Source organism: Phyllobates terribilis, unplaced genomic scaffold (genome assembly GCF_046119375.1).
Source record: "Phyllobates terribilis strain yellow unplaced genomic scaffold, ASM4611937v1 Scaffold_13__5_contigs__length_258822181, whole genome shotgun sequence".
Lineage (NCBI taxonomy): Eukaryota > Metazoa > Chordata > Amphibia > Anura > Dendrobatidae > Phyllobates > Phyllobates terribilis.
Window position 1 is genome coordinate 243,788,649 of NW_027362773.1, and position 16,446 is coordinate 243,805,094.

General features: G+C 42.6%; 1 protein-coding gene across 6 annotated transcripts in view; it reads right to left on the reverse strand.

The window, feature by feature from the left end:
* The window catches only part of ADCY7 (adenylate cyclase 7), a 228,466-nt gene that overhangs the window by 46,217 nt on the left and 165,803 nt on the right, over positions 1-16,446 (reverse strand). For all 6 annotated transcript variants that reach the window (XM_073659363.1, XM_073659367.1, XM_073659366.1 and 3 more), the window contains exons 11-13: positions 9,897-10,085; positions 9,032-9,075; positions 7,177-7,257 (exon numbers count right to left, since the gene is read on the reverse strand). In XM_073659363.1, coding sequence (XP_073515464.1) covers positions 7,177-7,257; positions 9,032-9,075; positions 9,897-10,085 — 314 coding nt within the window. The remainder of the gene's footprint in view (positions 1-7,176; positions 7,258-9,031; positions 9,076-9,896; positions 10,086-16,446) is intronic.

Below are 16,446 nucleotides of genomic sequence, written 5' to 3' on the forward strand. Positions count from 1 at the left end.
TTTCAAACTTTGAATTTTCATGCCCTTAAATCAGAGAGATAACTCACACAAAATAGTTAATAAATAACATTTCCCACATGTCTATTTTACATCAGCACAATTTTGGAAGCAAAATTTTTTTTTGTTAGGAAGCTATAAGGGTTAAAAGTTGACCAGCGATTTCTCATTTTTCCAACAAAATTTACAAAAACATTTTTTTAGGGACCACATCTTATTTGAAGTGACTTTGAGGGGCCTTTATGACAGAAAATACCGAAAAGTTACACCATTCTAAAAACTGCACCCCTCAAGGTGCTCAAAACCACACATTCAAGAAGTTTATTAACCCTTCAGGTGATTCACGGGAATTTTTGGAACGTGGAAGAAAACAATGAACATTTAACTTTTTTTCACAAAAATGTTACTTTAGACCCAATTTTTTTATTTTCACAAGGGTAACAGGAAAAAATGGAATATACAATTTGTAGTGCAATTTCTCATGAGCGCGCTGATACCCCATATGTGAGGGAAAACCACTGTTTGGGCGCACTGCAGGGTTCGGAAGAGAAGGAGCGCCATTAGACTTTTTGAAAGTAAAATTTGTTTGAATAATTAGCAGACGCCATGTTGCGTTTGGAGAGCCCCTGATGTGCCTAAACAGTGGAAACCCCCAACAAGAGACACCATTTTGGAAACTAGACCCCTTAGGGAACTTATCTAGATGTGTGGTGAGCACTTTGAACCCCAAGGTGCTTCACAGAAGTTTATAATGTTGAGCTGTAAAAATAAAATTTTCACATTTTTCCCACAAAAACGTTTTTCATCCCTTAATTTTGCATTATCATAAGGGTAATAGGATAAATTGCACCATGAAATTTGTTGTGCAATTTCTCCTGAACACGCCGATACCCCATATGTGGAGGCAAACCACTGTTTGGGCGCACAGCAGGGTTTGAAAGGGAAGGAGCGCCATTTGACTTTTTGAATGTAAAATTTGTTTGAATAATTAGCAGACGCCATGTCGCATTTGGGGAGCCCCTAATGTGCCTAAACAGTGGAAACCCCCCACAAGTGCCACCATTTTGGAAACTAGACCCCTTAGAGAACTTATCTAGATGTGTGGTGATCACCTTGCACCCCCAGGTGCTTCACAGAAGTTTATAATATTGAGCTGTAAAAATAAAATTTTCACATTTTTCCCATAAAAAATGTTTTTCATTCCCTAATTTTGCATTATCATAAGGGTAACAGGAGAAATTGCACCAAGAAATTTGTTGTGCTATTTCTCCTGAGTACACCGATACCCCATATGTGGGGGAAAACCACTGCTTTGGTGTACGGCAGGGTTCGGAAGAGAAAGGAGCGCTATGTTGGCTGGGATAGGTTGCAGACACCATGTCACATTTTAAGAGTCGCTGACATGCCGAAACAGCAGAAACCCCCACAAGTGACCCCATTTTGTAAACTACACCTCTCAAGGAATTCATCTAGGTAAGTAGTGAGTATTTTTTAATTTTTAAATTTATACCATTGGGCAGTGAAAAAAGCATAATTATATTTTTACCACAAAAAAATGTTTTACCCTCAGATTTTAAATTTTCATACAGGGCAATGGGTAAAAATGGTGCCGAAATGTGTCACACAATTTCTTCTAAAAGTGTCAATACCCCATATGTGGCTGTATCGTACCGCTCAGCCATACGGCGAGATCTGGGGGGGGGGGACGGAGTGCTATTTGACAATTGGAGAACAAATTATTGTAGAATAGGCATTTGGATTTGGGAGCACAACATTTTCTGAATTTTTTGGGGGGGCAAGGGCCATTTCGCTTTTCCAGAGCCTTTCTGCTACCAGTAACTTGGAAGTCCCTTATATTTTTAACAGATGATGGACCTGAGTGGGGACTAGCTTTTTTTGAGGACTGAGTTGAAGCTTTTATTGGGAACATTTTACGTAACATTTATCCGGCGCTCTAGGCTGAGCACTTACATCGGGGTTTCCATCTAAATTTCCAAGTGATGTAATTCAGATGAAACCCCTGCGGGATCCATTCACTGTAATGAGGCAGCAGAGTTACTCTGGACTCCGTCTGGCCTCTGTTTAGCGGTGTCCTTTTTTTCAGAAGTGCACAAAGCTGTGGCCAACCGCACTTTTATGCACGCCTAAAACAAATGACACCGTGGGATCACAGGCCAGACGGCATCCACAGTGGCCTATATCTGCCTCATTACAGGGAATCGTCCGTCATGGGTTCCGTCTGAATCACGTATTTCAGAGATTTACACGGAAACTCTGGTGTAAGCGCTCAGCGCAGAGCGCAGGATAAATGTGGGCAGAGCCTTACTGCGATCTTTGGGAGACATAATAAACAAATCAGTAGCAGGTGAAGAATTGGTTTTATTTATTTTTTACGCCGTTCCTCGTGTGATATAACTGATTAGATTACTTTATTCTTCGGGTCGGTGCCATTACAGAGATACCAAATTTATATCGGGTTTTTATGACTGACAGCTGTCACACACTAAGACGCTTTTTTTGCAAAATCTAGTTATTGCATCGCCATATTTTGAGAGCTATAATTTTTCCATATTTCGGCCGACAGAGTCATGTGGTGGCTTGTTTTTTGCGGGACGAGTTGACATTTTTATTGGTACCATTTTTGGGTACGGGACATTTTTTGATCGCTTTCTATTCCGTTTTTTGGGAGGTAAAATTAACAAAAACCAACAATTCAGGAATTGTTTTTTGAGGGTTTTTTTTATGCCGTTCTGCGTGTGGTAAAAGTGATCAGGCAGCATTATTCTTCGGGTCAGTACGTTTACAGCGATACTACACTTACTGTATATTTTTTTTATGCTTTGGCGCTTTTACACAATAAAGCAATTTTATAGAAAAAATATTTTTTTCCATCGCTTTATTCTGAGCGCTATAACTTTTTTATTTTTCGGCTGATGGAGCTGTATGGCGGCTTTTTTTTTCCGGAACAAGATGACGTTTTCAGCGGTACCATTTTTATTTCCATTTTGCTTTTTGATCACATTTTTTTCCCCTTTTTGTTTGGCGATATGATGAAAAAGCATAGTTTTTTGCTCCGTTTTTTATTTATTTTTATTACGGTGTGCACAGAAGGAGTTAATTAGTGTGACAGTTTTATAGATCGGGTTGTTTCGGACGAGGCGATACCAAATATGTGTACTTTTTTTGTTTTTGCATAAATATACGGATTTATTGGTTTAATATTTTATTTATTTATTTTTATTTATTTTGTGATTTTTTTTTTTAACAGTTTAAAAACATTTTTTTTTTACTTTTTTTTTTACATTTTTACTTAGTCCCTATATGGGACATTAATTTTTATTTTTCTAATCACTGATCTCATCCAATGTAATAGACATGTATTACATTGGATGAGATCTTAGCTGACTGTTTTACAGTCAGTGTGTCCTGCCAGGCTTCAGCTGCAGGCTGAGCCTAGCAGGACGCCATATATGGCAGAGCTGGAGGCGGTCATGTGACCTCCAGCTGCCATAACAACAGAAGGTCATGGAAGCTATCAGGGGGCCGTCGGAGAGGTAAATTGACGACCCCCTCTCCTCTCACTATCTTCTATGTGCCGCGATCACTATAGATCGCGGCATATAAAAGATAGCAAAGGATTAACATCATTGGGACCTGATCCAATTAGGTCCCGATGATGTCCCCTGTCAGAGCTATCGCTCTGCACCGGAATCGCAGCGCTTGCAGGACCCTGGGGGTCCTGAGCGCTGCAGGACCACCCACCGTTTTTAAACGTCGGCGCTGCACAGAGCCCAAACAGCACCGACGTTTATCTACAGTAGGCGGTCGGGAACCGGTTAACATGTGCCACCCTGTTTTTAAAGGACCAAAAGTAATTGGACAGATTAAATAATTGTTAATAAAATGTTCATTTCTAGTACTTGGTTGAAAACCCTTTGTTGGCAATGACTGCCTGAAGTCTTGAACTCATGGACATCACCAGACGCTGTGTTTCTTCCTTTTTGATGCTCTGCCAGGCCTTCACTGCGGTGGTTTTCAGTTGCTGTTTGTTTGTGGGCCTTTCTGTCTGAAGTTTAGTCTTTAACAAGTGAAATGCATGCTCAATTGGGTTGAGATCAGGTGACTGACTTGGCCATTCAAGAATATTCCACTTCTTTGCTTTAATAAACTTCTGGGTTGCTTTGGCCATCTGTAGTATGAAACGACGACCAATCAATTTGGCTGCATTTGGCTGGATCTGAGCACACAGTATGGCTCTGAATACATCAGAATTCATTCGGCTGCTTCTGTCCTGTGTCACATCATCAATAAACACTAGTGACCCAGTGCCACTGGCAGCCATGCATGCCCAAGCCATCACACTGCCTCCGCCGTGTTTTACAGATGATGTGGTATGCTTTGGATCATGAGCTGTACCACGCCTTTGCTATACTTCCATCATTCTGGTAGAGGTTGATCTTGGTTTCATCTGTCCAAAGAATGTTCTTCCAGAACTGTGCTGGCTTTTTTAGATGTTTTTTTTAGCAAAGTCCAGTCTAGCCTTTTTATTCTTGATGCTTATGAGTGGCTTGCACCGTGCAGTGAACCCTCTGTATTTACTTTAATGCAGTCTTCTCTTTATGGTAGATTTGGATATTGATACGCCTACCTCCTGGAGAGTGTTGTTCACTTGGTTGGCTGTTGTGAAGGGGTTTCCCTTCACCATGGAGATTATTCTGCGATCATCCACCACTGTTGTCTTCCGTGGGCGCCCAGGTCTTTTTGCATTGATGAGTTCACCAGTGCTTTCTTTCTCTCTCAGGATGTACCAAACTGTAGATTTTGCAACTCCTAATATTGTAGCAATTTCTCGGATGGGTTTTTTCTGTTTTTGCAGCTTAAGGATGGCTTGTTTCACCTGCATGGAGAGCTCCGTTGACCGCATGTTTACTTCACAGCAAAACCTTCCAAATACAAGCACCACACCTCAAATCAACTCCAGGCCTTATATCTGCTTAATTGAGAATGACATAACGAAGGGATTGCCCACACCTGTCCATGAAATAGCCTTGGAGTCAATTGTCCAATTACTTTTGGTCCCTTTAAAAACAGGGTGGCACACGTTAAGAAGCTGAAACTCCTAAACCTTTCATCCAATTTTAATGTGGATACCCTCAAATGAAAGCTGAAAGTCCAAACTTCAACTGCATCTGAATTGTTTTGTTTAAAATTCATTGTGGTGATGTCTAGAGCCAAAATTAGAAAAATTTTGTCTCTGTCCAAATATATATGGACCTAACTGTATATATATACACATATATATCTATATCTATCTATCTATATATATATATATATATATATATATATATCTATATCTATATATATATATATATATATATATATATATACATACACATATACACACACACATATATTCATATACAAATATTACACTGCTGCTCCCCATTGTTGGCACCCCTTCATTTTTTTCATAGACTGTACAATATCTTCAGAAATAAATGGAAATGTACCAAAGTTATAGCCTCAGGATTTTTCAATTAGTGGTCCAAAGTAATAAAACAATAAAACATTGTTTTTCAACTTCCATGTTGCAATTTCAAAGAAGAAACATAATAAACAGCATGTGCAGCAGTAAAGTCACCCCTAATTAATACTTGGTTGCAGACCCTTTGGCATTGCTGCCAGCGTTTCTTGTAGCCATCTATAAGCTTCTTGCATTTCTCAGCTGTAATTTTCTCCCTCTTCCTTTGCAGTTTGTTTAAGCTCTTGAATGTTTGCAGATTTCTTTTTCCCAATGGCAGATTTCAGCTCACCCCAAAGATTTTCAGTGGGATTGAGGTCAAGACTCATTGCTGTACATTTTAAAACAGTGCATTTTTTCTTTTTCAACCATTCCTGTGTACTTTTGGATGTGTGCTTTGTGTCATTGTCTTGCTGGAGGACCCATGATCTTCGACTCAAACCAAGTTTTCTTTCACTGGGTAGGACATTTCGTTCTAAAATCTGTTAATAATTCTCTGATTTCATGATTCCTGTAATACGGTCAAGGCCTCCAGCACCAGACGCAGCAAAGCAACCCCACAGCATTATGGATCCTCCACCATGCTTAACTGTTGGCAAGGTGGTCTTTTCTTTATAAGCTTCATTGCGCCGTCTGTAAACAAACTGTTGCTTTGCATTGCCAAAAAGCTCTATTTTTGTTTCATCTGTCCACAGGACATTTTCCCACAAGGATTGTGGATTGTCAAGGTACTCTTTGGAAAAGATCAGTCATTCCTTTTTATGTATTTTCTCCAGCAATGGTTTCTTCCTTAGCCTTCGCCCATAAAGCTCTGCTGGTTTAGCGTGCGACCTATGGTACTTGTTGAAATCATGACTCCAGACTGTTCCAGGTTGGCCTTCAAGCCTTTGGATGTTTGACGTGGTGTTTTTTCCACCATTCGCACCAACCTTCGGAGACATCTCTTGTCAATTTTCCTCTCTCTGCCACGCCCAATGAGGTCCTTGACGGTTCAATGCTTGGCAAACTTCTTGATAACATTGCGCACTGTTGAAACTGGGATACCAAGGTCTTTGTAGATGGCCTTATACCCTTTGGAAGTCTTGTGTTTGCTAATAATAGCAGTTCTGATGTCCTCAGACAGCTCTTTTGTCTTCACCATCGTGACAAAGGAACAGGGCCTTCCATGTGGCTTTTTAAAACATTGAAGTCATTATTCATTGGCTAATTCATGTCACATGGGCACCAAAAATTAATTACAGGAGAATCTCTTTTGAGATTTACCACAGGCGAGACAAACTGTGTTTCCATACTAAATTAATGTAAGGGTGTCAATATCAGTGACACAGCAAGCTTTAGGTTTTTCTAATTTTCCCTCCCATTGTTTTTTGTTTTAAATTATTGTGTATCATTTGCTCTTTTATATTTAACACGAGTGCTCTATACAAAAAAACTTTTCACTTGATTCATTTTTTTCAGGAGATATTCCACATTATGTACTTCATGGATGCCAGTAACTATGAGCAGGACTGTATATGTCAAAAGGTGAATGGCCTCAAAGAGTATTTATATTTGGGTTTTTACCAGGAACAGAAACTCTTTGGGGCTAATTTATAATTTATGGTTTATGTAAGGGCAGGGGTTTGTTTTACTGTTATTTTTAAAAAAAAGGAACTTACTTAACCGAACTGAGCCCATCAATTGTGTTCAGCATCCGTTCCTGAAGCTCTTCCTCCTGATTACGCTTTTGTGACACAGTCCTAAATTAAGAATAATCAGGCATTATTATAGGATCTTGTACATTTTTTCTTATTATATATCTACTGTGTGTAACTTTGTCAATTCTTTCTTTCCTTATAGTTTGGGTGTAGATTGTATGCCATTAATGTATACACCGTGCCAAGACCGGGCAAGGAACACAACTGTGAACCCCAACAAACATTGGTGACCCAAACCAGTTACATCAAATTTGTTTTAAAGTTGGGAAAGATTTACTAATCTGGTCTAATCTATAGACAACACAGACTACACAGTCTCCGGATGCAGCAAACATTACAGAGCTCGTACTGGCTCACTGAATGGTTTTCCCATGCCTCTCCCTTACACATTGCGAGGTGATCGTTGGCGATCTACACATAGCTGTGGGATACATGTATAATATCAGACATTATTACAATAGGCCACACGTCCCGGCAGGTATGAGTAGTTGCAACATCATCAGGGCTGGATAATTCCTTTAATAAATGTGGCGCAGAATTCTGCCTCAAAAACAAAATCTCTAAAATACAAAGGGTTAAATCCAGCAGCAGAAAAGAGGTTACATAAAAATGTTTATTCAGTCAGATTAAAAATATTCCATATAGGTGTGGCGCCCTGCTGCGCACAGGTGTCACAGATCCCAGAGGGGTGCATGGATGGACTTCTCCACAAGAGGCCCTCATAGCATTCACACACCTCCACCCTACCATCTCAGACCACCAGAGGGAGCCCGGATAGGGATATATAAACTGGAGGGTGGAGTTAGGCAGGAGTCTGTTGAGAGGAGCTCCTGCAGAAGCTAGCCTGCAGTGGAGCTCAGTCAGTCCAGTCCAGACTCAGAGAGCTCGAGTTAGTGAGCCTAGGGAGTGCCGACGCCAAAAGAGCGGTGAAGCGCAGAGTGCCTGCTGCAGTGTGAAGCCTTGTGAGGGCCCCGAATGTGGCCGAAGGCGAGTGGAAAGAGAGTAACATAGGGTGCAGAGGAGCTTTAACCGCTCACCCCAAGAACATATAGCGGACGCCGGATCCGCGTCTGCAGGAATTCCTTACACCCAGTAGAAACAACCGGAACCCCTGGCGAACTATATGTCCCAGGAACACCAAAAGCTGATTACGTACCAGGGTCAGGAGTCACGGAGGCCCCAGAGACCAGGGAGTGTGAACTCCAATAGAAGGCCCTACCACCAGGTCAGCAGGTGCAAGACAGAGACCAAGTTAGGCCTAGCTCCAGGCAGGTCAGAAACTTATCAAGGAAAGGCAAGGAACAGGAGGCCCTACACTCGCTCACTGGGGAGAGTCCTGATATGCACCCTTCACCCTAAAGTGCCCTGGATCGTGCCTGAAACACCACCAGTAAAGGTACTGAAGTGAACTGTCGTGTGTGTGCCTATTCTTCCTCTGACCCGGCTGGGTCCCCTCTGTCCTGCATCCCTACACTTACGCTGCCCTGAGGCCAAGCTCCACCTGTGGGGAGCCGCACCAACTAAGCTGCCTATACACCGGCCTCAGAGGACTGTCGCAGCGCTGGTGATCCTCACCAGACACCACAGGTGGCGTCACGACATTTCCCTATCCCATGCAACTTCCCCCCTTCTTTTAAGAGTGACCTCAGGGTACGGGCCCGGGAGCCGACAACCGCGACATCCCCCAAGATCAGGCAACAACAAGGCCTGGGCGCCGAGTCGTCCCCATCCCCTGGGCGCGTCATAGGCGTCCCCCCCCCCATGTGTTCTCTTACTCTCAATCCACAAAGATAATAAAAGAAATCCAAAATCATACCTCTCTGTATGAACCTGGCGACCAAAGGTTTGCAGAGCAATTTCCTACAAAAGCAAGCAAAGTATCCAATTAATGTTTTTGTGCGTTTATATAAAATGAATAAAACGGCAGCAATCAAAACACCAAATATATTTACTGGTGGTTCTAAACATAAACAAATCCACAAATCTGCTATGCTTACTGTCAACTAAATAAAATCTAGGTACAGCATTCTGTAGTCTGCTCAAGATGTGTTTATAACTTTGACTACTGGGAAATAGTAGATCCCTGGTGGTATAGGGTAGTGAAGGGGTTAATTATCGAATCCCTGATGGTGTAAGTGTAGTAATGTGGTGAACAGCAGCATGACTAATAGTCTACAGCAGTGAAGGCATTATTGCCAACATCCCTGGTGATCTAGGGTAGTGTCCAGATTAATGCTAAGATCCCTGGCAGGGTAGTAAAATAAGTAATGCTAGCATAACTGATGATGTAAGGCAGTAACGGTGCTACACATATCGTCCCTGGTAGTCTAGGGGTTTTGTAGTGATTAATGCCAGGAACCCTGGAGGTTTTAGGGTTGTAAAGTTTGGGTCTGGAGATCATAATCCATAATTGAAACTCGGTCATCTGAAACTGGTCTTATTCTGTGGATATGTAATAACAAGAAGGGCAGATCTATTGGTTGTCACTGCTGAATACACTTCTCTGCAGCAATATGAACCTTACAAGTGTTCCACTGACAGCTATCCAAGGTGTGCTGCCATCTTAATTTAGTTCTGTCAGGTCCCAAAATGTTTGTTTTTCACAATAAACACACAGATTTCTATCATACGTTCAAAAGAAAAGATAAACAAACTGAGAATTTTGGCAGGGGGCCACTAACCCGTTTTGGCTTTCCATTTGTTACTGGTGTCACAGTGGTTGATGGCTCGTTTGACTCAAGATGAGAGAAAGGTCTTGCTGCCCCCCATGACTCTAGATATCTGGTCATCCTGACTGAGGGTCGCACTTTCAGACCATCATTTGCTCGAGTCCTAGAAATGTGGTGGTTGAGGACCTGGCGCTCCTTTGACTTGGAAAAAAAAAATACAAAAACATTATGCTTTCTTACACTGAAAAAAAAACACCATTTGTTTTTAAACTTCATTTGTTTATTAAACAATTTTATAAACAATTATACATTGCATTTGGTATTGGAAAACATTCAGAGATAGCACATCAACATAGATCTACATCAATAAGGACATATTAAAGTAAACAGGTCAGATGGGTTACCACATATATATAAATAAATTTCTTTGCCTTGTGAATGTCACATCTTCTGGAATTATATGTAAAGAAAAAAGATGGAGAAATAGGGTATCTTCCCATGCTTCTCAAGCTTTTCCCATGCTGAATTCCATGCTGTCTTCCCTATACTGTTCTGTTCCAATTCTCTAATGGTACGTCACCCAGCTTTTCCGTCTTGACTCCCATGCAGATTTCTCTATATTTCTCTACCCCTATGTTCTACTGGTATGTGACCCAGCCACCCCCCCCCCCCACTTTCATTTATGGCCTTGTTTGGCCTTGTTTACTCTGTCTTGAGCATCCAGCATCTGGTTCAATCTAATCAGCTGATCAAGATGAGCACAGACCACTCCCATCTGCTTCACAGCTGAATGCATTCTGTAGCCCATATATTGAGAACTAGGAGTCTGTGTCACTCAGCTTAAGTGTCCATTAGCTGAAGTGTCTGAAATTTGAATTAATTCTGAATTGAATCTGAAGTGAACTGAAGGTAACTGGATACTAAATCACAGTAAACAATGTTTGCCTTTGTTTTCACTCTCACCCCCTTAATCCTTCACTTCTTACAACAACCCCTAATCCCTACACCTAGTAAGGAACTCTTCATCTCTCCCTCCATTCTCCCCACCCATCTCACCTCCTCCTCAGAGCTATTCCACAACATACAATCCTTTGTCTCCAAACACACACAGCCACCTCATGCCCTCTCCTGCTCCCACCTACTAATGCTTTCTCTGCTCTTCCTTACTGCCGGCGACATCTCTCCAAATCCTGGCCCTCCTCACCACATCCCTACACTCACTTCCACCTCCTACCCACGATCTATCCCAATCTCTCGTAACCCTTCTAACCTTATACCCATCCACCCAGCCCCCGCTTCCCCAGTTCCACTAACAGGAGCTCTATGGAACGCTCGCTCTGTTTGCAATAAACTTTCCTACATTCACGATCTCTTCATCACTACAAGCTTTCCTTCCTCGGCATCACTGAAACCTGGCTCACTCCCTCCGATACAGCCTCTCCTGCTGCACTTTCGTATGGCGGATTCCACCTCTCCCATACCCCCCGCCCCAACGGTAAGCACGGTGGAGGAATAGGTTTCCTCCTCTCAGATAACTGCTCCTTCACCCATATCCCACTGCCGCCCGCAATTACTCTCCCCTCTTTTGAAGTGCACTGCGTGCGCATCTACTCCCCATCCAACCTCCAACTGGCTGTCATCTACCGCCCCCCAGGATCAACCACCACTTTATTTGGCCACTTCACCACCTGGCTACTTCATTTCCTCTCCGTTGACATCCCCACTATCATCATGGGCGACTTTAACATCCCCATTGACACTTCCCTCTCAGCTGCCTCTAAGCTTCTATCCCTCACTTCCTCCTTTGGTCTTACTCAGTGGTCTTCCACACCCACCCACAAAGACGGCCACACACTGGACCTCATCTTCACCCGCCTCTGTTCCCTATCTAACCTCTCTAACTCACCTGTCCCTCTCTCTGACCACAGCCTACTCACATTCTCTTCTCTCTCCTCCCCGAGGCAACAATCCCCACTCCACAAACTTGCATACCCTCGTAGAAATCTCAAACACCTTGACCTACACTCTCTCTCTGAATCCCTCCTCCCTCTTACAGACATTAGTTCCTTACATGATGCAGATGCTGCTGCCACTTTATACAACACCACAACAGCTGCAGCTCTCAATTTGGTCGCCCCCCTCACGCATACCAAGGCTCGCACAATCAACAGACAACCCTGGCACACCAGCCTAACTAAAGAACTGCGACGGGCCTCCCGGGTTGCTGAACATAGATGGAAAAGGTCCCACTCCCATGAGCACGTCATCGCATTTAAACAGTCCCTCACTACCTTCAAGTCCACACTCACTGCAGAAAAACAAACATACTTCTCATCTCTCATTTCCTCCCTGTCTCACAACCCTAAACAACTATTCAACACCTTCAATTCTCTCCTCCGTCCCCCAGTGCCTCCTCCCTCTCCTCTTATTTCAGCCGAAGACTTTGCCTCATTCTTCAAGCAGAAGATTGACACCATCAGACAAAGTTTTTGCCTAAAGCCCCCACCGCCCCTCCCCACACCTACGCAACCCTCCTCCTCCAAAACTACATTCTCCACCATTTCTGAAGATCAACTTTCCTCCTTACTCTCCAAATCACACCTCACCACCAATAAACTTGACCCAATCCCGTCCCACCTCATCCCAAACCTTACCACTATCTTCATCCCAGCCCTAGCCCACCTCTTCAACCTGTCACTAACAACTGGTGTCCTCCCCTCATGCTTCAAACATGCCTCAATCACACCCATCCTCAAAAACCCTCCCTTGACCAATCCTCCGTGTCTAGCTATCGCCCCATATCACTTCTCCCCTATGCCTCCAAACTACTGGAACAACATGTCCATTCTGAACTGTCCTCCCACCTCTCCTCCTGCTCCCTCTTTGACCGCCTACAATCTGGTTTCCGACCGCACCATTCTACTGAAACTGCACTGACTAAAGTCACAAACGACCTACTAACCGCCAAATCTAAGCGACACTATTCTGTCCTCCTCCTCCTAGACCTGTCATCTGCCTTTGACACAGTGGACCATTCCCTCTTACTCCAGACTCTCTCATCTCTCGGCATCACAGACTTGGCCCTATCCTGGATCTCCTCATACCTAACAGACCGGACATTCAGTGTCTCCCACTCACACACCACCTCTTCATCTCGCCCCTTATCTGTCGGTGTCCCCCAAGGTTCAGTTCTAGGACCCCTGCTCTTCTCCATCTACACCTTAGGCCTGGGACAGCTCAGAGTCTCATGGGTTTCATTATCACCTCTATGCTGATGACACACAGATCTACCTCTCTGGACCCGATATCACCTCCTTATTAACCAAAATCACACAATGTCTGTCTGCTATTTCATCCTTCTTCTCTGCCAGATTTCTAAAACTTAACATGGACAAAACAGAATTCATCATCTTTCCGCCATCTCATTCAACCCTCCCAACTGACCTATCTATCAATGTCAATGGCTACCCACTCTCCCCAGTCCCTCAAGCTCGCTGCCTTGGGGTAACCCTGGACTCGGAACTCTCCTTCAAACTACATATCCAAGCCCTTTCCACTTCCTGCCGACTCCAACTCAAAAATATCTCCCAGATCCACGCATTCCTAAACCATGAATCTGCAAAAACACTAGTGCACGCCCTCATCATCTCCCGCCTTGACTACTGCAACCTCCTGCTCTGTGGCCTCCCTTCCAACACTCTTGCACCCCTCCAATCTATCCTAAACTCTGCTGCTTGACTAATCAACCTGTCCCCCCGCTATTCCTCGGCCTCTCCTCTCTGTCAATCTCTTCACTGGCTCCCCATTGCTCAGAGACTCCAGTTCAAAACCCTAACCATGACATACAAAGCCACTCACAACCTGTCTCCTCCATATATCTCTGACCTAGTCTCCCGTTACATACCTGCACGCAACCTCCGATCCTCACAAGATCTCCTGCTCTACTCCCCTCTTATCTCCTCCTCCCACAACCGTATACAAGATTTCTCCCGTGCTTCCGCCCTACTCTGGAACTCTCTACCCCAACGTATCAGACTCTCGCCTACTGTGGAAACCTTCAAAAGGAACCTGAAGACCCACCTCTTCCAACAAGCCTACAACCTGCAGTAACCACCGCTCCACCATACCGCTGCACGACCAGCTCTACCCTCACCTACTGTATCCTCACCCATCCCTCGTAGATTGTGAGCCCTCGCGGGCAGGGTCCTCGCTCCTCCTGTACCAGTCGCTGTCACATTATGTTCAAGATTATTGTAATTGTTCTTGTATTATACCCCTTTTTCACATGTAAAGCGCCATGGAATAAATGGCGCTATAATAAATAATAATAATAATAATTAGGATACAATCCAAACTTGGAACTCTCAACCATAACTTATCAAACTTGTGCTGTCTTTTCCATGCTCAAATTAACTCACATCGTATTGTATATGAATCTAGATGCCTGCCTCCATAAGTAACATTTGGCACCTATAACACGTGATTTACTATTTATACTCACATCTCTTACATATTTACTTTCCAGCTCAAACCTTTTGCCTAAGTAGAGACTGTAAGACATGAAGAATTCCAATAGTCCCATATTTTGGAAAATTTTAATGGACAACCTCTATTTTGATATACTATCTTTTCAAATGGAATTAATGAGTTAACCAGAGCGATCCAGGAATGCAATGTTGGCTGTGTATTGCCTATCCATCTCAAAGCCAATAATTTCCTGGCCAAAAATAAGGTTTCTCTCAAAAAAATCTTAATATAGTGGTCCCAGACATCATCCTCCATTACCCCAAAAAGGCAAATCAGTGGATCACATGGAATTGGAATGGATACGAAAGAGGATAATAAGGAGGTAACTTCTTGCCAGAAGGACCTAATAATGGAACAGTCCCAAATTGAATGAACAAAGTCGGCATCTATGGTATGACAAAGTAAACATTCAGAATTAGAGGAGCGCCCCATTTGGTATAGTCTGTGGGGTGTGAGATATGACTGATGAATAATATAAAGCTGAATCATCTTATTATTAACAGAGGGAGAGACAAATGATGGGGACTCAAAAATTTCATCCCACTCCTCCTCCCCCATATTCGGAATTAGGAGTCTCCATTTATTTTTTGCTGACAAAGGGTTACGATCTAAGCCTGTTAATAGCAAATACGTATACAAGCTAGATAAAAGACCTTGTAGGCCTTGAGATTTAAGTATTCCTATTAAGGTGAAATGAGGAAATAGTTTGATTTATTTCACAGTTTTGTAAGTGAGATCTAAGCCCATTTCTAAGTTGGAGATACCTGAAGAATTGAGATCTTGGAACCTTGAATTTATTTTGCACCTGTTCAAATGACATCAGTATAGATCTTTCATAAATATCTCTTAACAAATAGACCCCACTAGCTATCCAAAAGGGGGCAGATGGATGTTCCATTAATGTCTCAAAAAACGGATTCCCCTATATAGGCATTTCAGCTGTGACATGTGTAAAGTCGGTTCTTTTCTTTGCCTGTTTCCATACCGTTCTCGCTAATCTATGTAGGGGTAGCAACTTAATGGGAGTCGATTTATTTAATTTTAGAAAACCCAATAAAAAAAACTGTGCCTAAAACGTGTGCCAAATGGTTCTCAGAATTCGGTAATTCGGTAAATAGTATAGATGGAAGTCAGGTAAAGCTGCTCCTCCCATATCTTTAGGCCTTTGAAGGGTAGATAACCTGAGTTTTGGTCTGGAGTTCCCCCAAATAAATGTGGACATCAAAGAGTTAAGAGATGTAAAAAAAAAATTAGGGACCGGTACAGCGCTATGTTGTAATATGTAATTAAATTTAGGGAGTAAGATCATCTTAATTAAGTTAATCCTTCCTGACACTGATAGCGGTAATCTCCCCCACAAGGAAAATTTACACTTAGCGTATTCTAATAAAGGGAGAATATTACTCGATAGATCCTCTCTATCGTTCCTTCCAATCATAATTCCCAAGTATTTGAAACATGACACCACAGGTAGAGGAGATAATGTTTCCAAGTCAGTATTCGGAGAGGGCGACAAAGACATAAGATAAGATTTATCCCAACTTATAAAGAGGCCCGAATATTCACTAAATTTATCAGTAGTAGAAATAACAGATGGGAGAGTATCTTTAACCTTGTCCATAAAAATTATCATGTCATCTGCATATAAACCAATTTTATCAGTTCAGCCTGCAATTGTAATTCCACTGATAACCTCAGATGATCGTATTCTTATAGCCAGAGCTTCAATTGACAAAGTGAATAAAGCCAGAGACAAAGGGCATCCCTGGCGAGTTCCCCTTTCCAATGAAAAAGATGTGGAGGATAAATTATTTATCACTATTTTAGCTTTGGGGTCCTTGTACAATATTTGAATCCAGGCCCGAAATTTAGGGCCAAAACCAAATTTCTCTAGAAAGGCAAATAAGAAAGACCACTCTAGTGAATCAAAAGCCTTGGCCGCATCCAGTGAAGTCAAGGCCCAATCATTTCCTGGTATCAAAGAGCTATATTGAGTTATAGATTGTACCCTTCTAATGTTAATAGAAGTATTTTT